The following is a 25486-nucleotide window of genomic DNA, read 5'->3' as shown; positions in this document are numbered from 1 at the left end:
TGAAGCCTCTCAATACTGTATTTTCGTAGAGATTACTTTTAGATCAATGTATTGTACGTAGAAGTTTTTTTTTTGTAATCAGTGATCATAAATTTGCCTTGTTACTTTTCTATCAAACTAATATATCTTTGTAATTTTTTTTTATAATGGATTCAAATGTATTTATATATGGATTTATATTATTCGAGATAATTCTAATAATTTTTGAACTTCTCAGAATGCTGACGAAATTTGCCAGCCGATTTTTTTAAAAAAAAATTCTAGCAATTTTCTTTGTTTTAATATCTCTATAACTAGTTCGAAACAATTTTGAAAATTTTCAATGCTTTTAATGAGATTGTTCAATCTAAAAACATTGAAAGTGAAAACTAAGAAAATTAGCACCTCTGAAGTTATAAAACACTTAAAATATATTAATTTTTTTTGAAGATTTTAAATAGAATATTTCCAAATAAAATTATATGGGGGTCACCGACCAAATATTTTATTTTTGGTAGAAATGAATCGTGAAAACCTCTACTTTCTGCTCATGCGAAAATTAGCGTTACTGTATTTTTTTCTTTAAGTTCTTCTTCACTGGATTTAGAATTTTCTTGGTTTTTTACTTACAAACTGCGAAATGAGAACTAATGTGGCCAAAAATAGTCAACGGACCATTTAAAAAAATCAAGTTCGGTTGATATGATTGGTTTGAAAATCCATCATGGGAGAGTGAAACTTTGGTTTGATTAAATATAATTGAAGGTGTTTAGTAAGTAGATTTCTACTGGGGCTAGTGTCAGATACTTTTCTTAAATAGTCTTATTTATTTATTTATTCAGCTTTGTTACCGATTCATCACTGTCAATGAGAATTGGCAACAATGATTTAGTTTTGTTTTGTTCGCGTTAAATAAATTTAAATTGTTTGAAATTTGTTTGTTTGAAAAAGCTCAATAAATTATACGTTAATTTAAATTTAAATAATTGCCATAATAACGTTAAGTAACGCCCGGCTTGTTGAGTGCCGTTAAATGACATATGTCAAACTATGCCCATATGACATGTCAAAAAATGACCGGATGCAGCGGTGGAGATTGCTGAGGCGGAAATCAGGAAAAATTCTGTTTTTTCTGATCACTTACGTTGGGACAGCCAAAGGTGAAACACCTAGTCCCAGTTGTGTCTGTGCGGTTTTTTTACCACGTTTTTCTTAAAAAACCCCCACAGGTTTGAAGAAACAGGCGTCTTGCACAGCCGTCAATAGTGCAGACGTCCGTTAAGCTCAGGGTCCGGCTAAAAGTTTAACGGGAACGGAAGATTCCCCTTGCCGACGACTCTGGAAAAACATCGCGGGAAGCCTACCAGGCCGGTCTACACAGCGAGCGAGACGGTCAACATCTCCTACAAACCGGTTGAGGTGGGCCCCGAACGAAAACGACGTCCGTACCGTCAAGGCGGTATTCCCTGGTTCCCAAGCGAATTCCAGGGGGGAGGAAATAAAACCCGTACCGGCAAAATCCTGGGAAGAGCTTTCGTCAACAAGAGCCGATACCATCACCCAGCCGAACCAAGTAGTACTCAACAAAATGGGCAAGTCTAAATAAAAAAACCCCGTAATGTAAATGTAAACTTTTGTTCCTCTTAAATGTTTATTGAGCTAATGTCCTTGTCTTGTTCCTCTTATTTGACACGTGATTGGTTGTTAACAGTCCTCCCCGAGATCGTAGGCCGCCCTGAGATTACGACAAGACCCTGTGAGCTAGCTGGTAGTTTTGGAGTAAAACCCTAACTTTCAGCTTATGTGTCATCTTACAATTATCAACCCTTCATTTTTCATCAAAACAATTCATCCATACAATTGGAAATTTAAGCCAATAAAGAGTTGAACAAGTAAACTGGGATTTAACATTAATACCACTCAAGGATTCCGTACCGAAACACATAGTTTTTGTTTAACTGCTTTGTTCTACAAGAAATTATTCCAGAAGTGGGAGCTGGTTTTTTGTTCTGGACACACCTATTTCAAATATATCAAGTGAAACTATCAAACGACAATAAAACTGTAGGAATCGGAATCTAATTGCTTTAAACGGATTTCTTTTGCAACAGTTAGCAGAATTTTTTTTTTCGTTCTCTCGCACAAAATTTTTAAACACATCATGGTACATCTTACATACCTTCGGATAATTTTCAGCCGTAACAAACTGTCCATCAATTCCAAGTAGGATCACCGACACTAGACAGATGATGACTCCGAACAGCATGATAGTGTTGCAGACCGGATGCGATGACTGGATAACTCTGTGGAGAAAATGGGGAAAGGAATGAATATTTGAATAATGTACTTTGGCAGCGAGGCAGCCGGCAGCCGGAAAGGACAGCCAGGTCTAGACCGTCTAGCTAGTAGGTAGATGGTTCTGCACCATCGGTGATGTCTATTCTATTTTAGTTTAGTTTGTCACCAGCTGTCAATCACAAGGATGGACAGCAAATTTTAGCCCTATATTCTTTCATAGTGTGCCGAGAAGGCCACTGAGTATTTCTTTACATTTTGTCAGGTCCAGTTTAGCTCAGGTATGGCAACTCATTCATGGGGAAGCTCATGTTTCCGGTTTGGAATGATTACATTATTCTTAAACTCGAAGGCAATCTCCCATCGTTAAATTATTGCTTCGTGAAAAAAAACTAAATGGAAAGTCGAAATGCCACAAAATCACGCTTTACCATGAAATATAAATGATGTCTCTTGTTACTTATTTATCTAAATTTGTTTATTTGGAACATCGATCTATGACAACTCAGTAAGTTTAGCTTCGACCTTCAGTTAAAACTGTTAAATTGAATCTTCTTAATTCCCTCGGAAAATTTGCATATGGCAACGCTTTGAGCCAATAGGAAACCATTTTTTAATCCGTTATCTACAATCGCAAGATGATAATTATGTCATACCACATTGAATAATGGCGCTCATGCTTTCGATGTAGCTTAGCTTAATTAATTATTAATATCATTAGCAATCGTGCAGACAGGCTGCTGCCATGTACGTATGAAGGTATGAATGACAAATTCGTGAGCCTTGCTGATGATTAGAATGGCTGAGCCAGCTTCAATCTTCCTTGCAAATCTCGCAGGTGTCATTATTTCAAGATGATTGCCGAAAGCACGAGGGACATTTTGAGGTGTTGCTCTGGCAAGCATTTGCATGTTCAATGTTCCATTTAATTATCGTTTTGGCTTAGTGCCTTTAGCTTGGACGGGAAAAAATATCATGTCATTGTACATATGAGAGATTTTCAGTACCATCCTTTGTCAACAGAACTAGTAATTGAACCTGTACAAGTCATCGATAACAACTGAATCATAAATCTTTTGAAACCGAAATAGAGAAAAATATATAAAAATCATTACGTGACTGTTGAAACATTTTCATCCTTCATATAAAAATTCCAGTTTGAAAAATAAAATCAATTGTAAGGTACACCGAGGCAAGTGCGAACGGATTTCACCATAGTTGAACTTTCACATGTCATTGAAAATTATGTATGCATTCAAAAATTATCAGTTATCGTTCATTGCATCACTAAAATAGTTCTTAACAAATTCCCGTTGAAAGCGAGAAATAAAAAAATATTGGTAAAAAGCAACGGTACTTTTGTGCTAAAATTTCTATATTTACACTTGCCCCGTTTATTGGAGCAAGTGCAAACGCAATGTTTTTTCCAAACTAATTCACAGATGCGTCAGTGTGAGGGCTGAGGGAGAATGAGGATACTTGATCCCTGGGGATACTTGATTCCTAAGCTATATCTCGAAACTGGAATGTCTTTCAAAGATCAAATGTTCTAGAAAAATGTACCAAAAAAGCAAAATATCAAGGCTTGCAGTTTAAATTCTTTTTTAACAAAATAATTGTTTGAGTAATTGAACTTTGTTTGAAAAATTTCACAAAATGTAACTTGAAAATCTTTTTTCATCACTTTAAAATGTTCCATACATGGAAAAATTATGAAAAAAATATTTGTTCCAATAGACCAATCGTTCGAGCATAATATTAACTTCATAATGCCATATTTTCAAAGCAATGAAAAACTCTCAACTTTTTTCACAAAAAGTTTTCTAAAATGTTGATTATGGGTACAATTGATCCCTAGAGTTAAAAACGGCATATTCTTCTTCTGAATTGATCGTTATCATTGCTGATTACGAGATTACTAATATTTATCCCAAAACTAATATTTATCCAACGTCTGAAGAAAAGGGCTAAAATAATTAATTTTCCATTAATAATAAAGAATAGCGCCTTTAAGTATGCAATGTCATTAGCGTTGAGTCAAAGTTATAGAATTTTCTTCTTCTGTCAGCTATAAATTGTGAAATGACAACAAACATGACCAAAATAGTCAATTAACATTCTATCTTGGGGTTTTGCTCGATTTTTATACAAGGATTAGGGCTTCCTGAATAAAAAATCAAGTCTCCTTCAATGGGGGATTAAGTCTCTCCTAACTTCGGAAAAATTGCAATTTCTTTACTCCCACGAAAATGCTTCTAGTTCATCTACGGGTTCATATAGCGTTCTGATTTTTGGAGCATAGGAACTTGAAGTTACAAGCTGTCAGAAAATGTAAAAGACGACGAGTTGCTAATTTTTTTTTTCAAAAAGATATGGTGAAAATATGAAAAGGGGATCAAGTATCCCCACTCTCCCCTATCGATCCTAAAATGAATTTAATACATGTTCCGGTATGTTTTTTCAACTTTTATTGATATATTTGCTATTTGCTGTTCTAATATAATGCTGGATCATTTTGAAAATTAATTTTCATGGGTTAAAGGTGCGTTTGCACTTACCCCGATAGTGTCGATTCCACTTGCCCCGCAATGTGGGTTGACAAGAGTAAATATCATTTTCAGAACTTTCAGTGAGTAATTTATCAAAAAATTTCTGCTTTCACTTGAAAAACTCACCTTTCAACGAAAAATAGGATTTGAATGCCCTTTTTTGTAACCAAAATATGCAAAACAAGAACACACTGTTCATGTCTAGTAAGTACTTGAATTCGTGTGAAATCAAACAGTGCAGTGTTTGTAGTGGATAATTTAATAAAGTTTTGTTTATCTATATCAGATTGTTTGTTTCAATCAACAATTTCTATAAGAAGAATTTTGTACCTTACACAAAATGACTGAAGTTTTCATCACAAATCTTATTTTAAATTTCTGAATGTATGGGCATGAGGGCTGCTATATCCTGAAGTAAATAGTGAAAAAACGACAGGAAAGCTTATAAATTTGAATATCAAATGTGTGAGCAACTAAACATTAATGTTTTCAGATTCTACATCTGCAGAATGTATAACTTTTCATGACTTCGGTTGAGTTTTTATGACAAATGAATAACAGAATAAATTTGACTATGACACTTGAAAGTTTCGAAACGAACTTAAATCATGAGCTGAAAAAATATGCTATTGATGTTCAAGGCTGAGTAAGCTTTCAAGTGACTGTTCAATGGAAACTTTCAATTGCTTGAACATTCATAAAAGTTCAGGTTTTCCTCAAGCGTACAGAGGTAAAAAACGCTATCTGTTAAGGGGGGGGGGGGGGGGAGGGGCAGGGAGGTAGGGTCTAACACTTTAAAAAAATCGATTTATTTTTTAATTTCTTATTGTAAAACATTCCAAGAAAGTTGTGTCAAATTTTCAAGTCAATTGAAGAAAACTGTAGAAATTATAGGCCTTTATCTCCTCCTATCTAATACTGCAAGAAAGCAAGAGCAGAAACTTCAAACGCGTTTTTTCGAAAGCACATTTTTAAAGTCCGTGGACATCGTCATTTGAAAACTACTTATTCGATTCTTTTCAAATTTGGAACATATTTTCTACATATAAAATACCAAACCCCAACGTTTTTCTTTTTTTTTTACTTTGGGGAGATTTTACAGATAAAAAATGGCGGATTTTTTCGTGAAAAATCGTAGTTTTTACTTCAAACAGCCACAAAAATTTCATAAATTTTTTTTAAGTTAAATAAAAACGTTGGGTCCAGAAAAACATCTATAAAAAATATTTTGCTCTGATTTTTTGACTTCAGATGATTCTGTGCTGAGATACAGTGTACACCGCAAATCCTGTTTTCTAAAAGGCATCTTTTACTTACTAAAATTACTAAATGTTCTTTTAACAATGCTTTGTATAATGCAAAAAATTTGAATACAATTGTTTGAACGATAGCTCTTGAAAAAAATCGTGAAAATGGTGTTTTGCCCGAATTTTTGGTTGTCAATTTTAAAATCATACAAAAATAAAAAATATATATTTTTTATAAAATCTGAAAACCTTAATTAAAGAGGTACAGCTTGTCTTGTTTCTTCTGACGATTTGGCCTATAGGTAAGATGTCGGAGAGATAACCGGAAGACTCGAGTTCGATTCCCGGCAAAGGCGATTTATTTTTCTACCATTCAATGTTTGGACCGAGTACATATTTGGACCACCTTCCAATTATTTTCAATATTTCTCTCACATTCGCGCTACATAAAGAAGCATAACTCAAATGTTATAAAATTAATTATAACCCTATATTCTACAAAATTAAACATGAACTTTCGGTAACAGTTTTCGCCAAGATTGCAGCGTGTTTTCGGAATTTTCAAAATACTTAAAACACACGAAATAAAACGAGAAGTTTACTCAGTTGGTAACTCCCCGATAATTCGGTTAATTCTGTTTCACAGCATAGTTGAAGGTGGTTGTAGTCTGGGTGAGGCATATAGAAATTCGCTGCAGCATTTTTGCATAATTTTAATTTTCGACAAAAAACTGAGCAGTTCTCGAAAAGAGTTGTAATCGTTTAAGATAAACATTTATGCCGGAATCATACAAAATCATCAAAACTATTGTTTTATCTATGAGGCATGCTCTGTTTGATGAAATTTGCAAACCTTTTCAATTTAAAACTTTCTTTATGACTTAAAAAAAGTATTAATAATGGTAATTTTCAAGAATTTGTTATCTTCTCACTGATCGGTGATTTAATCAAACTAATTTGACTTTTGAGCTATTTTTTTATGTTTTCCGGCCCTGGGTTTTAGTAAGATATGTTCAAAATACAAGTGAAAACATAATCTAATGAAAAGCTGAAGATAGTTGGTTCACGAATGAAATAATGTGAATCAATCTTGATAGAAAGAATAAAAATGGAAATTGTTAAGTGAACTATATAGCATCCAAAAAGTTTTGCAAAATAGAAACATGGTGGTCCAAAATACCGACCAGATAAGTTATCGAAAAAAAAACAAGTTTTTAGGCTCACACCATGTTGAATTGTAACAAACGACGATATGCTTCATAAGAAAGAAAAAAAAACCTTGACCTTCGTAATGAATGGATAAACCAATCAAGATTTTAACATATAGGGTAGAAGCACTAGTTTTTGAACAAGTACCAGATATTGAGCACTAGTAAAACATTAAACAATCAACAAAATGATATAAAGTAGAAAAATTAAACAAAAATCGTAGCGCCACTGTTAAAGCATTTTCTACATATGTTCAGATTTCTATCAAGAATTTCGGACTCCTAAAGTCACAATTTGCGAAACTAGAATATATGCCAAAATTTTGACTTGAGTTTTCAACTGGACAAAGAAAACAGCATTGATTGAGAGGAAAATTGGATAAAATACCAATAAAATTATATGATAATGTCAAGACGTTTTTCAAATAAGTCCTTATAGATGATTTCTTGAGGTGTGACAGCTTTTATTAATTGAAGTTTCTTTAAATTTCACAAATTAAAGTGTTCAATCTTTGGGTCACCGAAAATGCCAATGTTTTAATTATTGAACGTTCAATCTTCCAGTGCTCGTTTCGTAAAGTACCAATGTACCAATTATTGAACAAACAACGGTTGGTGCTTAGAAATGTAAACAAACTGTGTCTTTGTTGCTAGCTCAACCAGAATCGCTCATGCAATGCATTCTATCTAACGGAATGTATACAAAGGATTCCAAACTTAAATACTGCCTGTTCAATATTTGAATCATCGTGTCCAATGATTGAGATCAACACAATTTTGAATAAAAAAGCTTAAGTGATGTTTTTATATCATATTTCAGCGAAAAAATCATATTGATTCGAAGCTGTGGAACAGGTTTGAGCTATACTATCAAAATTGTATCCAACAAATCTTCCCTTATTTTTTTTACTTTTTGATTTCAAGAAATAATCTCGCCACTTTTCAAAGCGCTCTAAACAAGGTCCGTTACCCTTCGATGGCTGTTGAACGATTGACCCTTAACATATGCAATCAAGTCTGTTCAATCGTAGGAACCCGTGCTACATAAAAATATATGTATTCAATTATGGAAGTAAAAACTTTTGTTTGCCGATTTATCATTTGTACAGCATAAGAGACTTTAAATAGAAATCCTAAAAATTTTCAATAGTCGTTGAGGAAGAAGATCTGTTTTTCATCATTAATTTTGCTTTTTCGATTGTGGATTTGCTACTTTACTATCAGTGGTAAAAGGAATTTAGAGTAAGCTTTTGAAAAGATTTAAAATGTATTTAAAATCATGAGCGACATAAAAAAAAGTCATCGCATTCATTGCCACCAAACCACCAAAAATATTACTTAAAAGAAGAGGAGTGAGCATCAACACGAAAAGACAAAGCTAAGCAATTTCCTCTATCATTTAAATGGAAAACTTCCACTGGAACTGTAGCATTTGACCCACCCAGTTCTCATTTTTATTGCCCGGGTGGGTAGAATGAAGAGAAGGAAAAAAAATCCACAGCTTCAACAGTATTGTTTTTTCTCCTTCTTTCGATTCTCAACCATTTCGGGATGAAATTTATTTATTGAGGAAGTGGTTGCATATTTTACTTCAAGTTGCAAAAGTGAATTGAAAACGGATAAACAAATTTATTTATGTTCGTTTCAGCGAAGCTGAATGAAATGCAACAATAATACGCGCAGTTGGAAATTTACTTTCGTGGTTTTGATAATAATTGATCGTAGGGAAAATCAATTTGATTTTATCTCATATTGTTGAAAAGATTCGGAGTAGTTCGCTCGAGTTTTAAATCCTTGAATTGTACAGTTGAAAAGATTCTATCTAAAATGTATGATCTTTTCATTTTTTTTATATTTTTGTGTCTAATTAAAGCTTCATTATCACGTGAACAGAAGGGCAGAAACTGCGCTAAACATCGCATATTTATTTCTGCAGATTTTTCGCAATTATGCACTAAATAGGGGAAAACTGTACAAGACGCACCAGCGGGGTAAAATGGCCCATGTCATTCTTTCTCAAATATACACTGACCTACGGCTTCGAATGATGTTTTTCTTCATTTTTATTGTAGTAAACAAGCTTTTTCATCATTCAATAGATAAAAAGTTCACAAAATCTACTTTAGTTCTTAGAAACAGAGGAATTGATGGAATCAGCGTGAAACTTGTAATTTTTCATAAGTTACATATAAGGTTTTATGGTAAAACAGCTAGCGCAATCTGATCAAACTACAGCTTATCGTTTTACCACTCATGTGCTTTTTTGGAAGACTATAAATATTTTGTTGTATTTTATAAACTTCCTACAAATTTTATCCAAAATCAAACATATGAAAATTGGGGCAGAATGCCCACAAGACCACGTGTTTTACGCTCAAATTTTGAATGCTGTTAACTTTTGACAAAACCCGAATATCAAAACAAAATGCCTTTCTTTTTATTTGCTGACTCCCAAATGACGATAACATTGCATAATTATAACAAATTTCGTCCTTGTTCGAGTTAAAACGGTGCACCAATATTCGATTCGAAAAAATTATCGGCCGCCATGTTTGCTGCGATATCACTATATCAGTCGAAAAAAATGAATTTCGTTGCCTACTTGAAGGCGTTTTATATGTAAGGATATTAAAAAGTGTATTTTGAAAAGCGAAATTTTCGTTCAGTTTAGCAATACTAAATGATTTTTAGCCAAAAAATGGTAGTTTACAAAACTACGATGAACATGAACATTAAACATTTGGTGTTTCAATAATTACATTCCGTATAATCATTGTTCTATTTCTTACCACCCTTCCTGTTTGGTGCGTTCTGTCCACTAGTTTTGGCGTTCTACCCCGCGGTTTGTTTTCTGGCTGTTTTAGTTTTTTTACAAAAATATAGTCAAAATCGAGTTTTTATCATATTTTTTCTTTTCGATAATACGTAGATTTAATCCTTGAATCGTTGTCAACTCTCAATTTGGTTCTTAAATGATTGGTATCGCTATAAATAGCAATTATGCTTAGCTGGTGCGTTTTGTACAGTTTTACCCTACACTAAAAAGCCTCTGACAGTGCCTGTCTGTCGAGTTTGTTTATGCGAGAATAGAGCCGGGATTAAGTTTATGATTCGCGAGAAAGTAAATAGGTACTTACCGTCGGTGCCGGTGCCATATGTTGAACACGATGAGTACCAGGGCCACCACGATGCCGCAACCGGAAACGGTGCTCATGCAGATGAACAACGGCAGTGAAACGGTTCTCAGCACTCGGCGAACGATTGTCCTGTCTTGGGGCACCTATCGGAAGATAAATGTAAGAGGATGATTTTTTTTCTTCTTCGGAATTAGCGGCAAACAATTAATTCTATTGTCAGTCTCTTTTTTTAAAGTATGCCACCGACTGACTTGGCTCAAGTACCTATTTGATTGTTTCAATTTATACAAAGTTGAAATCAATATCAATAACTTTGCTACACTATTACAACTGAAATAAAAAGAAATTATAAAAAAAATTAAAAAAATATCTCATAAAGAAGTTCATTCTTTATCAAGTTTAGCCAATACTCAAAAAAGCTTCAAAGAGCTGGTTTGATTCCTGTTTTTTGGGAGCTTTAAAGTAAGTATGAAGAAAAACGACCTACTTGTTACGTACCGTCAATTGGGGCATCATGTAACACTTTTCAACTTCAATGGCTTCTAAAAACTTTATGTAATCAGATAACCATACCCCTTTTACATCAAAAGTTTAAAGGTTGATGGAACAACAAATAGACGTAGTTGGAAAAACTATTTTTAACCAGTTCTTTTTGAATTTACAAAAACATGCGATTTTAACCCTACTAAGAAACGGGGGTATGTTGCATTAGACTGAGTCGATTTGGGGTCATTTTGGAATTTCTCAAACCCTGGGGTCTAGAAAGCTTCGTATTGGTTCAAAACTCATCCATGATTTTTTTGCAAAATTTTTAAGTAACGTTTACATGAGTAAATTTGAACTTTTAGGTTTGTATGGGAAAATTGAATATTTTGTACTGAAAAATCGACATCATTTTTGTTTCGTCTGTGGAATCGAACCAGCTGATGGTTTTTGTGCCAATTTATGAAATTCCTAAAGGAAATTTTCCGCTGAACAACTTTGTCGAAGACTGTAACTTCGTATTTTATTAGGAAAAAAAGTTATTAGCTGTTTAACAGGAGTATGTCTTTTCGCATTGATCGATAGCAAATTCTATTGACATCACTGCTTGAGCCTCGCGAAATGTTGCATGGAAAGTAGTCACGCAATACCTAGCTAGGCACCCTGCAGGGATGTCAATTGAATTTATTTTTTATCAGTGCGAAAAGATATACCCCTGTTAGACAACTAATAACTTTTTTCCCTAATAAGATACGAAGTTACGGTCTTCGACAAAGTTGTTCAGTGAAAAATTTCCTTCAGGAATTTTATAAATTGGCACAAAAACCATCAGCTGGCTCGGTTCCACAGACGAAACAAAAATTATGTTGATTTTTCAGTACAAAATATTAAATTTTCCCATACAAACCTAAAAGTTCAAATTTACTCATGTAAACGTTACTCAAAAATTCAGCAAAAAATCATGGATGAGTTTTGGACCAAGACGAAGCTTTTTAGACCCCAGGGTTTGAGGAATTCCAAAATGACCCCAAATCGATTCAGTCTAATGTTGCATCAAACTTTGTTTCATATGCAAAATCGAATGAAAGCGTTTGAAAAATCTCAGTTTAAGGATTTGTTTTTCTTTGAAATAAATTTCACATTTTTTCTTTGAAATAAATTTCACATTTTTTCTTTGAAATAAATTTCACATTTTTTCTTTGAAATAAATTTCACATTTTTTCTTTGAAATAAATTTCACATTTTTTCTTTGAAATAAATTTCACATTTTTTCTTTGAAATAAATTTCACATTTTTTCTTTCAAAAATGTTTTTAAAGAAAAAGCGTAAGGGTGTTGCATACATTTAGGGCTAAAAAATATTAGAAAAGAGCGACTAGCTGAAATCATAAAAATTAATGTTTGGATGGAAGAAATTTTTAAATTAACAAACGCATAATGCAAAAGACATCATGTTCCAGTATACGGAAACGAGATTTAAAATGTGAATCTTTGATTTGCATTTCAGACCAGACTGGTAACTGAACGATAAACATATTTATTTTAAAAATTTGGTAATTGTCCGAAAAATATTTTTACACCAATTGTGTTGGTATAGGATTGAGTATAGGAAATTTGAACATATATCAGTCGGTTTTTTAAATTTTCTATGAGAACCAAAAATTGTGAGAAAGTATGTCATCATCATTTTGTTATCATTAAATGATAACTGTGTTGCATTCTATTAAACTAAATAGCTGATCCGGTGTGCTTTGCTACACCTTTCAAAAAAAAAAAACTTCTCAAAAGTTATTAATTTGTTTATTGTTTTTTTTTGCCATTATTAACCGATAGTTTTTCGGGTCAGAGACGGTTTGTATAATAGTTTCAAGAATCTCACATTTTGTGGAAGGGGAACCTATAAAAAATCAACTTAAAATGAAACACAAGTCGATCAATTTTAATACGATTTTTATTAAATTTTGATTCACTAGCACAAAAAAAGTTAAGGGCGTGTAGTTAAAGTAAAACATTTATAAAGATTTATTAATTTTGAGGTAAATTGAAGTTTACCGGGTCAGTTAGTTTAATATAGACAAGATGCATTTCAATAGCATCAGTCTCAACAGCGAAGTGAAGTTGAAAATCTATTTGCAATTTTTTATCGCCTTCTTTAACAGTAGATTAAATGCAGTTTCCACCATATAATCCGAGTGCAGTGAAGCAAATCATTGGACGATCCGAACTGCTAAGAGATTTCAACTTCTCCTCTTTCCACCCGTCAGAGTCCTTAACTGTGCAAGTGCGATCGTTATCCTGTGGCTCAAGAAATGGCAATAGTAAAATCCATTGAAATGAATTGCATTGAAATTCCTTCAATGAAGAGTTCGATGAGCACATCGATGTATATCGACGCTTTCAATATCTCAATGGGTGAAACTTTCATCCATGAAACTAGCAAGCAAGAAGAACAAAATAAGTTTTCACGGATACTATCATCGTTTAACTTTAACGTTATCTCGAGCAATGGCAAAATGGTATTGCTAGGAAGGTGCCAGTACACATCTTGATTTCCAAGTATGTTACCTGCTAATGAGTAGTTAATTATCTTTGAAATCCAAAAAAAAAGAAGACATATATAACAACTATTCGCATAATTTGTCGTCCTGCTGTCTTCCTATCGATTCAGTTACATCACTATTCCAATGACAATAATAGGTCCAGTACCATAATTTAAAGAAAACTGAATAGAAAAGTTTATCTCTCATTTTCATTAAATTTTAATCTCTACTAACGATGCTCGTGTGGAAAGCGTTGTTTGTGGACGCTTCTTAAAAATAAAACTGATGTGAAAATGATCGGACGTTGTTCCAAAGGTCAGTCATGCTAAAATGGCCAAATAAAAATCCTCATCGTTTCTGGATCGTTTCTCAAATTAAGCCTTAAGTACCAGTTAGTCGAGTGGTACTTCAGAAGCTGCAATAGGGATAACAATTAGTCGGCTTACCTTGCCACCGTCCCACTTCTCCATGTTGAACCACGTGAGATTGTCGGCCTGGGTATCGTAGTATCCTAGCTTGTAGTACTGGCCGTCAATCATCTGTTCTATCTGTGTTAAAGCTATTCGATCACCTTGCGAGCTGAATGCCACCACACCCTGGAAGTGGAGAAATGAGTAAGAATGAGTGAGAGAGCAGCAGCACAGCAACAGGACATGGGCACAGGATTAGGCGGAAAATTTACTGCCATAATCGTGACGGTCTATCAAACTAAACCGAGAAGCACTTCTTAGCCGTAAGTCATTGCACGGTTAAGTGAAGTGATGCTGTCAGTTATTCGTCGAGCCGACGGAAATTCCGTTCGCTTCCAAATGGTTGGTAGTGTCGGTCGAAATTATTTATTTCATGTTAGCAAAGAGGTCTCGTAGGATGACTTTGCGCTTCAGTGTATGCTCTCCACAGATAGTTAGCCTAAGCATGAAAGTTTGTATGGTTTTTTTTAAACACATGGAATTCCTTTGATTGCCTATTGCCAGGCGTTTAATTTATCTGTTTTTTTTTTTACAAACGGGCGTGCCATTTATAAACAAAATTGTTGATAGTTCGAGATATAAATTCACAGTTACCGTCAACTGGAGCAACATGCAACAATTTTCAACTTCAATGACTTCTAAAAAACTTATGTACACACTCTAAAAAAGTTTTAAGGATGATGGAACATCAAATTGGTGTAGTTAGAAAAATTATTGGTTTCTTTAGATATTTTTAATTTTCTAAAAACATGCGATTTTCACCCTCCTTAGAAAATGGAGTAAATTGCAACAAACTTTGTTTGTTGTTTTTTTTTTCAATATATTTTGGATGATTTATAGACCATTACGCATGAAAACACCAACTGCAGTAATTTTTTGGTCTGTAAAAACTATTTTTCACATTTTTTTTTTCTGAAAATAAGGATACTGCATACATTTAGGGGTTGAATAATCCTACGTAAAATTCTACAAGCTAAAATTATAAAAATAAATGTTTGGATGAATGAAATTTCAATGTTCACAAACGCATGATGCAAAATATTCATATTCCAGCACATGGAACCGCGATTTACAAGGTGTTTCTTTGATTTGCATTTTGTTGCATTTTACCCCAGACACCTAACTGAATTATTAAAATATGTTTTTAAAAATATTGACTGTTTGTTAAACCAGTAAAAAGTCTGTTGGTAATATTATCAAGTCAATCCGTCATACTGGGCAAAGTTTTTTACGGCATCGAAAAATGTTAAAATCTGTACATCTATTGCTCGATTTTTAAAATTTTATATAAAAATAAAAAACCGTTAAAAACTAGCGTAAGATGCGAGAAATTCATCATCATTTTGTAATCATTAAAAGATAACTTTATTACAATACATTCAATTGAAATTTGATTCTGTGTGGTGTTATATAAATGTTGCATCTAACCCCGCTGTTCCACGATGCCCCGTTTGATGGTACATTGAATTAAAATTCGGAAAAACTCGCAAATATTGGATTTAAAAATTCAGTTTCATGGTTCAGATTTTGAATTCAGGTACAAAATCTCATTTTGCATTTAAGAACTCTACATTCATTCTCGGGTATGAATTTCAAGAAACAGAGAACTTGGAAATCATGTTTGAAAAATGTTTATTACGGAATCAGACTCAAATTCCATAACTATATGTACCTTTTTGTTTCGAACTCGAATAATGTTAAGTTCAAAGGCCAATTGGATTCTGCAAAGTCAATAGCAAATTTTTCAACTTCCATTTTTCAAAACTATAAGAACACTACAACATTATAAAAATTATTAAGGATTTTATATGTGCATAAGAAGCTGGAAACCATTTTATTTAATTCACATCAGATAAATTTTGAAATGAGGATTGGACGAAATTTATAACATTTTCGCATATTTGGGTTATCCAAATACGAAACACAGAATTTTTGACGAATTTAAAAGGTAACTGTTTTTCGAACTTTTTGTAAATTCCCAATTTTTCCACTTTTTCATGCACTAAAATTCAACTTTGGACTAGATTTTGAGTATATGACTGCAAGATTCACGCAATATATTCACCAGAAAGGAAATTCCATACCGATTTTAGTGGAGTAAAAACATAAGCACTGCATTATTCTACACAGTAACAGTGGCATTACGAGGTTTCCAAAACTATAAATTTTGTAAAAATCGGTTAGGAAACAAGATAGATATTGGGGTTTAAGTCAAATTGACACTTCAGGGACTGTAACGTAACAGATAAAAATTTCATGGACGGATGAGGGTTATAATTCCTGGATTCACGTTTAAAATATCTCCAAACAAAAAAACGGCAGAATCAGAGTATAATTATAAAAAGATTTAATTTTCCACTCTTTTGGATGTAATTTTAGTCTTTCCTCAAAAAGCGAATAAAAATAAGTTATTTTGGTATAATTTTACATTCCATGATGTTAAAATAAAGCGGCCAATGAAATTTATATCGTAAACAGTGTAAAATTATATCTGTTTGATTTAATATTGACTGAAACTGTTTGTTTGTGCAATTTGCCAGTCGAGTCATTTTTCGGAAACCGAGTGTCTTCATTCTAAGACGAAGCTCCATCATCTCTATGGTAAAAGTGGTAAGTTTTTAAATTGAATACCAAACGAATGATGTTATTGAAATTCATTATTTGTTTCTCGATTACAGCGACGGCAGATTTTGAAGTGACAGGAATCCGGAATTTGATTCCCAGGAGAAGAATTTGCCTGAACAAATCGAGGCAAATCCGGACCATTATCCGGAACGGAATTCCATTTGGTCCCCCAGTGACGCTGACCGATTAGAACATAAGCAGAATGAACATCTTCGTATTCAACAGTGCGCCAGCCTGGCGGTGCTCTTGATGGTGGGTGTACTTTTGTTTTCTTTACTATTTATGTTTTTTTTATAAATAAATGTTTAATAATAGTAAACTATAATGTATTTTTCTACTCAAACGATTCATAATATCCCAATATAAAACATAAAAAATTTCTAATATTTCGAAAAAAAAATCTAAAATTTAACATCTCTGTGTAAATTTACACGACAATATGCTGTTCTCTTTTCGTGCATCTTTTTCGGTCTAAATTTACACGCCTCGATGTAAAGATGATGTAATTTTAGATCATAAACGGTGTTCCGTTTTCGTGCATCGTTTTCAATCTAAAATTACACGAATTTTCTTGCTGTGTACGAAGGCCTAAGGCCAGCATAAATTTTTCCAGAGTGTTGGAGAACGAAAATGTCCAAGCAAAGATCATCCTGAAACAGGAAATCTAAGTATATGGTTTGGTTAGTCAATTGAATAGCCAAACCATCCATTGATATTTCATATTGAGCTTCAAAGGCATTCAGTTGAGCACTTTACTTGTGTTTTGGTAAACTGTTAGTCCATACCGCCTCATTCAGCCATCCGGTCGACGTCTTCATTGATCAATCGTATTAAATTTTCAGTATTACTACTAATTTGCGTAGAGTTGAACATCATCTGCATAAAGCGGTATCGAGCAATGTATAATAACAGATCGTTGATGTTGTAGCAGTACTGTAGTGGTCCTATAACTGAACCTTCGGGTACGCCACATTTCACCAGAGCTCCAATTCGCTCCGTTGCTAAAGACAGTCTGCTTACGATCTTTCAGATACGATTTTATTATTTTTTCAGTTGCTTCTGAAAACCCGAATTAAGTTGCTAGCTTGTAACACAGTAGTTGATAGAAAAATCGTATCAAAGGCTTGAGGGAAATCCAATAAAAGCAAAATGCCAATTCCTTACCGATCCAGAGCAGCTCCCAAATTATCGTAGACTCGTAAAACTGCAGCTTTACAGCTATTACCTCGTAGAAAACCTGCTAGAAATTCAGATAACAAATTATTTTCATCCTTGTAAGATGCCATCTGAGGTTTTGGAATCCTTTCAAAAGCTTTCGAAAGAGCACGGAGGATACTTATCGGTCTCGAGTTGGTTCGAGAGTTTATTCCAATGTTCTTCCTTATCGGTAATATTTTTGCATTTGACCAACAACTTGGAAACTGCGAGCTGGCAATCAGCTTATTGAACATGAATGTTACCGGATCTATGATAGAAGACAGAACAATTTTTATGAAGCTCATCGGTAAACTATCAAAACCAGCACTGCTGGTCCAGCAGCATTGGATTTGACCTAGAGTTACCATACGTACTCTTTTAAGAGTACATGTACTATTTTTCGATCGAGAAATAAGCGTACTCTTCTTTTTGTAAAATCTTGCGGAATGTATTCTTTTTGTTGATGAAAGACATTTTATCAGAGAAACGAACTTTTTTCTTCCAGTTCTTAAGTTTGTGTTCCTATATGTACATGAAGTCCGAAAGAAATGCCACACATTATGCATTCATGGCACGGTATTTCAGGTTTCTCTACTTTGTTGGGTTTTCCAAACGATGAATTAAAATGAAAACCATCACAAACCGATTAAAATCTAAGTTTTAAAAAACAAGTTTACTATTTCATCAGCAGTTCAAAGCAACAATAGCTTCGAACGTTTTAAAACCGCTTTCAAGAAAAGCTTCTCCCAGGCGTCGAAATAAACTGTGCAGGCAATCAGCGCCTTTGAATATGCAAAAAGCGCCTAAGCAGTTTGCAAAGAGCACAACAGCAATTTGAACTCTTTCTGAAATGCAACATTTTCTCATTTTTGCGATGTTCTTATATCTATCTTATCAAATAATCCAACGACCCTTTGACTTTTCACTAAAAATCTGCAAGAGAATGAACAAAAACTAAAAACGAAAACTATTAATTTGTAAAAGTATTTTTGAAAAGACATAATTGCCAAATAAGTCACATAACCAGCAACTAATTGTCATGAATTTAAATTTCCTGGTTTCTCCCATTTCTCCCAAATATTTTGAAATATGTTTTCAACGTACTCTTTTTGGTGTTGAAGGATATGGTAACCCTAATTTGACCTACCATAGCACAGGCTTGAAAATAAACGTTGATGTAATAATTTTTTTTTCCTTTTTTATAGGAATTTAACCCATTAAGGTCATTCTGCCTCGATTGTGTAATAATATCGTATGGTCAACTGTTTACAAAACTACTTTGGGAATGACTTGAAGAGAAAAAACGGTTCACGTCATCTGGATCAAATTCGCAAAACGATTTAGTCTTGTTACTATTAACTTCAAATCGGCGCACTCTCTTCCAAAGCTCCCCAGGATATAATCGTTTTCGAAATAGACTCTCTTTGATCTAGCCATAGCTGCATTAGCACAATTCAGAAGTGTCTTCAAGATTTGACGTTTCCTGGGTTTCAGATCAGCTGATGCATTAAGCCAACCATGTAATCCAATGGCGTATTTTTTTTGATTCCGGATTTGGCTCCCTTCAGGATTTCTTCACTCGGTTCTTCACATTCGGATTGCCTTTTTTCGTGTCCGGATTGCACTGAACAGCAGATAGTACGATTTTGCTTAACTGAGAGGTTCAAAATCGCGGCAATAATCATTTTCCCGTTCATTATTTCAACTGTTTTGCTTTCAGCCAAAAACAGCTGTTTAATGTTTTGAGCGAACCTAGGTTGGCTCTGGATTGCCTCCAGGTGAAAAAATACGGTATAAATCTCTTTCCAAGATGGCTGTCCAAACATCAAGGTTGAACGACGGATTATGTTTCTTACGACATGCTCTTCTTCTCAAAGGAATACAATTTGAAAGGTGAGAATGTGAATCTCAGCTTTACACTATTCCAGTAGAGCATTAACACATACCCTCGATAAATGATTTCTTTCGACGTTTGCGTTTCAAACGCAAATATGTAAGAGGTTTTTAATCAAATTAATGAATAGTATTATTTTTTTCTTAGTGATTCGGCTTTCTCAGCGAAATCGAGCACTACCCTCATTATGTGTCAGTGCAGAATAGAGATGCCCAAGTAGATTCGACTAAAATCAGCACTAAGTGACAAAAACATTCCAGTAATTTTCAGTACACTTCAGGAACAACATAAATAGTTTGAAGGCAGCATGGTTGCACAAATAAAATTAATATGTTTAGGTACTATGCGGTACGGATATCGTTTTCGTTTATCCGTCGCATTCTAAACGCGGGAAGAATCATTACTGATCTTCTTTTTATATCCAAAAACGCCAGCACCTTTCGGTTGTCTCCAAAATATTATTGCTTCGTAATTTTCATTTGAGTTTATACCCCTAAATTTATGCATCTCATGTATGTCGTTAAATTGTTTTCGAATGTAAAGAAATTATATATAACTCGGACAAATTAGAATCATAATAATTTTTCACTGTTTGTTCAAATCTACCTTCATTTATTTTTCGTAGTGGGATTCGTGAAGTAGTGAGACCTGCTAACTAAATAAACTATAAAATCGGAGAAGAAACGATCAGAAGAACTTTACGGATGAATCATCCCAGAGGATGAAATCCCTTTAAAAGAATTAGAAGAACTTCATGTTAAGATAGTTGTGATAAAAATTGTTCCTTAATTTTTCATTTTCGTTTTGTTTTGAATTCTTGTTCAGTATCGAAAATCCTACAACTTATTGGAAAAAGCTCTAATCAACAGTTTAATCGGTCTAAGAAAATTAAACGATCCGATCGCAATAAAAGTTTATCTTCCAAGCAATAAGGTAGTTTTGACTTCATTGTTTTCACTCTGTACCCAAGTAAAACGCAAATGGACAGCTACAATCAGGTTGAATTATTTCCAAAAATCTACAACCTCAGAAAAATCCGCAAAAATCTCATCTTTAAATAATTTGCCAAAGAGGTTTTTGAGTAAAATGGTATAGTTTGTCTCACACCTCAATGTAAACTCATAATAAGTGGTGGAGCCAATTTAGAGTTGCCGTGCGTTTGCAAGCTATCCATGAAGATGCTGCCTCTGCGAAGGGACCAACTTCCATCGAAGCGACGCCGAGCATCCTTGTGTTTTTCAGCCAGCCAGCCAACCAGTGAACAATCGGTTTCGCATATTCTTCCACCTTTATGCTACAGGAAGTGCCACCAACCTAGAACATATTTCCGCATTTTGGCACTGGAAGAAAGGATATAATTTACGATGGGAAAACATTACAACCCCCATTAAAATGATATATTGCCAAGATTGCTAACAAACCTATTCAATAGTTGTGGTTTGAAACTTACTGAGATTCATCGGTGATATAGGCATCATCATCGTTCAACATCTCAAGTTCCTCATAGGTAGAAGTCGTTTGATGAGTTCCTTATGCTACAGTTTTATCAATGCAAAGTTGTTAAAATGTATCTTTCAACTTCAAAGTATTCGATCCAGGCAGTTTAGTCCCACGCATAGCTAGAAACGATGCATTTTATAAACGTTTGCCGTCCCATCTATACGGCCCTTGAATATAACCGTATTGTGAGTATCTTACAGTTAGCAATAAATCATACCCCTTCGTTTGGCATCCCCGAGGCTGGCCCTCAGTATTCTGGAAAGTGCAAAATAGAAATTCCTACAATCACCTGTTCAGAAATATTCAGAGATGGTGCCTGGATGCTCACTTTTGTGAATCATTCGGTTCGGTTCAAAATACAGTCAAATACCTCAAAACCTGGGTGTATTTGAAATTTTTCCTTAGTAATTTTTTCCTGCAAACAATAGCTTAGCAATGTGATGAGATATCTGATATCAATTCTCTCAAAGATCTTCATATGAAAATTAATAAGATAACAAATTAAATATGGCAAATAGCATTGCACCCCACGGTAACATAGAGCTGAGACTGTAGTGTAAACAATATAATCTCGTTGTGCCAGATTTCCCAGATTGTCCTTCCATTCTCTGAAATGTCAATGGCATGGATGCGTAGGTAAATACGATGCTGCTTCTGATGCTTGAGTGACCCAATCATGAGCATGATTTCGATCACACTGTGGTTCTGTTTACGGTAAACAATCCACTAGCCTTGCAGCCACAGAATATGCAGGGAATCTGAAGCTGAAGTACTAATTAGGGTTGAGGTACGATCCAGTTAATATTGACGAGTTGAATGTTCAGTTAATTTTTGAGAGCAAATTTATACCTACCATTGTTTTTTTAAGATATAATGCTTCTTAAATATTTTCGAGCAAAAAATTAGAATTATTTGCCGTGCTCATCAGAAGAAAAGCTCAAATGTGCTCAAATGTTGTGAATGATGTCAGTTTATCATCAACGGATGGTCGTGCGAACTAAACGTGACATACACTACACCGTACACAGCTATAGTAACAAGTCACAACAAGCCATCGCACTAGAGGTCCTACTGATGCTAATGACTCTCTGGTCTCGTCTGCTGAGGGAGTAACGTTTCACTTCCGCATCATAAAGTGCCTAATTAGAAAACAACATTGGGTAGCCTCTAACGGTTGGTTTTTGCTATATTGTGGAATGCAACTAGAAGGACTGATAATATCAAACCCCAATGTTTTGCATTCTATGTTTCCATTTTATGTCACTACTTTGTTCCATATTTTTAGACTTGATCTGTCTGATGTTTTTTCCTCAAGGTCCTGATTCCAATGAAGTACAAGTTAACATTTTATTTGTTTTAAGATTTATAGTCATTTTCATAATTAGGGGAAAATGAGGAGACTTGATCCCTGGGGTGACTTGATTCCTTAGCTACAAAACAACTATGCTGTTAGCTGAAAATAAAATTGAAAATTTTTTTTTTGAGTAATTGAACTTTGTTTGAATAATTTCATCAAATGTAAGTTGAAGATTTTTTCCATCTTTTTTCAATGTTTCTTTCCTTGAAAAGTAAAGAAAATATGTAGGTATTAAAAGCGTCGGTAAGCTCTTAATTTTTGTCCAGATGTTTTCAAATGTTCGTTATGGGTAATTGATCCCTTTCTATGAATCTATCTTCTGAATAGATCGTTATTATAGCTTAGCACGAGATTACTAGTATTAATCCAATAATTAATATTTATCAGATAATTGCTGTGTGAACGGACTCAAAAAATTGATTTTATCCAAATATAAGAAAAAAGCGCAACAACCTTAGGGTTGTAAACAAACTTTTCGAATTTTCTATTGCTGACACTTACAAGCTATTAAACAAGATTCATTCCATATTTTTATCATCTAATATCGATTGAATTTATCAGAATGAAATCGCAGTTTGTTCTTACCGACACTCCGAGGAACTGCGTCGAGTTCATTGCTGAGTAGATGGTATTGGCAATTTCCTTGTCGGTGTAGGTAAAGTCTTTGAGATTTTTTCCGACATTCATTTCCTTTAGTTTCTGCATAGTTTTGTTGAATGCTAAGGCCACACTCCACACCGCATCGTACGCCAGCGGTGCCTCCTGGTATCCTTCCGGGTATCGGTTATGGTTGATATCATAACCTTCCTCTATCAGTGCGTCGTTTAATCGTTTTCTGAAATGAAAGGAGAAAAAAAATAACAGCAGTATTAGATTGCGAACGCTTCAAGAGTACACAGTAGAGTTAGGATTGTTAAATAGACGTGTAAGAGTAGATTTTTTAAGAGATGTTAAAATATTTTCAGGCGTTTTGCTGTTCCCTGATTATGTCAATAAAATAATGAAAAATAATCAAAAGTTGCCTTGATAGCTGTCCGAGAAAATAATGTAGGTACCAAAAATACTTTGTGATTCCTTGAGCGAAAAATGAGGCCCCGATCAATTTTCATAAAATTTTGTTTTATTCTTTTTCTTCAATCTGGATAAGGTAGAATATCGAAATTGAGGTCTCAACCTTATTTTTCACAGCAGTGCACAGTAGTTCAAAACTCGAAAAACGTGATAATGGGATTTTTGAAGGCCCAAATTCCAAAATATCTGGACGGTGTGTTATGTAATGTTTCATTATTTAAAAATGAGCATTTATTGTACATTCTTTTTTCCTGATCAATTACCTAAAGGTGAAATATTTGTTTCTATTTTTTGTATTTATCATTCAATCACAAAAACGCCTTCATAAAAGTTGCATGTTTCGACGACATGTTTCTTAAACTAAAAAAAAAAACGAATAATTCGTTTAACTTTTTTCTAAGCGAGTTTTGAGACCTACTTTGTAAGAGAGAGTTTTATTAATTGTAAAACTGCATAACTTTTTTGAAGGTTCAAAGTCTCTATTTTAAAGTTTAATGGTACTTTTTGTGTGATTTCATTTTAAAAGAGTATGTTTTCAATCTTCAATATCCTTGCGCCAAAAAGGAGCTATTTCACTGTCGTGTTAAAGGAGGAACTTTAATATGTGAGTGAGTAACATACGGAAAATTGCCAATCTATCATCTTTCAGCAAAGTAATTTAATAAGTTAAACCTAATAAATACAAATCGAATGTTGAAAAGTTGCCCTCCTAAATGCATATGTTTTTGTTCTCAAATGTTAGAAACCTTCAGAGATTTTGTAGCCTGATAGCATGCTATTTCAAAATGAAATTACTCGAGAGGTCGATTAAACATCAAGATAGAGACTTAATTGTCGTGTTCGGTGGGATTCATCCCTTCAGCTGCTTCCATTTTTTTATTTGCACCTTTCCTTTAATTTTCCACCACTTTTAGTTTTACACGCCTTTCACTAATAATTTCCTTCTTCAAACTGAAGACCTGTGTGGTGGCGGCTTATAGAATACTACCACTGGGATACTGGTCCACGTCGTAAAAGGCGACTTATCCAGTACTTCCCATATGCGTTAGTCATTCTTCAAATGCGACTATCACATTGGGAGGGGGGGACCTTGGCTTGGTTCCAAGCCAAGTTTCTTCAGGGAGGATTCACCAATTGTGCTTATTGCTATTAATGCGCATGCACAAGTTGTATTCTCCTAAATTTTGTAAACACCCGCTTCAAGGTGGTTCTGTGCCTGCGGGCCCCAAAGTGGGGGTAGGAGGGTGTATAATAATCCTATCTTAAGCAGAACGTTGTTAAGGTCTGCACTATAGCCAGGCACTGGTGCAAAGGGCCGTATTTTTCCTGGCAACTCGTGGGATTCAGATTATACACACGATTTTAAAATTTTCATCCTGTATGGGATACCCCGCTTCATGCGTCGATATGATGGTGCAGAGGTTCTTGTGTGTGATGGAAATATGTGTGGAATTCTTTGATAGAAATGCTTTCTATTAAGGTTGCACAGATAAATCTGCAGCACAAAAGAACCGCTACACTTAACTTATGTCGTTTAATCCTTAATGGAACTGCATCAATCGCCTTGGTCCAAGAACCCTATTTCCGAAATGGAACTTTTTACTTAGGGAATTTGCTCAAATCAAACTTTACTGTGTTCAGTGTAATTGGAATGACTAATGCCCGAATAATGCCTCGTGCATGTATATTGATAAACAATTCTTTAAATGCAACACTTATACCCAATCTAACAACAAGAGATATTTTCGTCGTTCAGGTTTCGCTGCCTGATAGAAAATACGTCTACTGTTCAGCATACTCACCATATGAACAATCATCCCCTACGGATGATTTAAAAAATGTCATTTCATTCTGTGAATCACAAAATATACCTCTTGTAATTGGCTGTGATGCCAATGCCCATCATTTTGTATGGGGTAGCTCAGATATCAATCT

The 25486-nt window shown here is 34.3% G+C and overlaps 1 protein-coding gene across 4 annotated transcripts in view; it reads right to left on the bottom strand.

Annotated features, from left to right (window-relative positions):
• LOC129750105 (gamma-aminobutyric acid type B receptor subunit 1) overlaps positions 1–25486 on the bottom strand; it is a 349408-nt gene that overhangs the window by 27705 nt on the left and 296217 nt on the right. For all 4 annotated transcript variants that reach the window (XM_055745326.1, XM_055745327.1, XM_055745328.1 and 1 more), the window contains exons 8-11: positions 23066–23315; positions 13884–14033; positions 10416–10558; positions 2159–2282 (exon numbers count right to left, since the gene is read on the bottom strand). In XM_055745326.1, the coding sequence (XP_055601301.1) occupies positions 2159–2282; positions 10416–10558; positions 13884–14033; positions 23066–23315 (667 nt within the window). The remainder of the gene's footprint in view (positions 1–2158; positions 2283–10415; positions 10559–13883; positions 14034–23065; positions 23316–25486) is intronic.

The sequence above is a fragment of the Uranotaenia lowii genome, chromosome 2 (genome assembly GCF_029784155.1).
Source record: "Uranotaenia lowii strain MFRU-FL chromosome 2, ASM2978415v1, whole genome shotgun sequence".
NCBI lineage: Eukaryota > Metazoa > Arthropoda > Insecta > Diptera > Culicidae > Uranotaenia > Uranotaenia lowii.
Note: the sequence above shows the minus strand (reverse complement) of the source record. Positions and strands in the feature narration are given on the sequence as shown.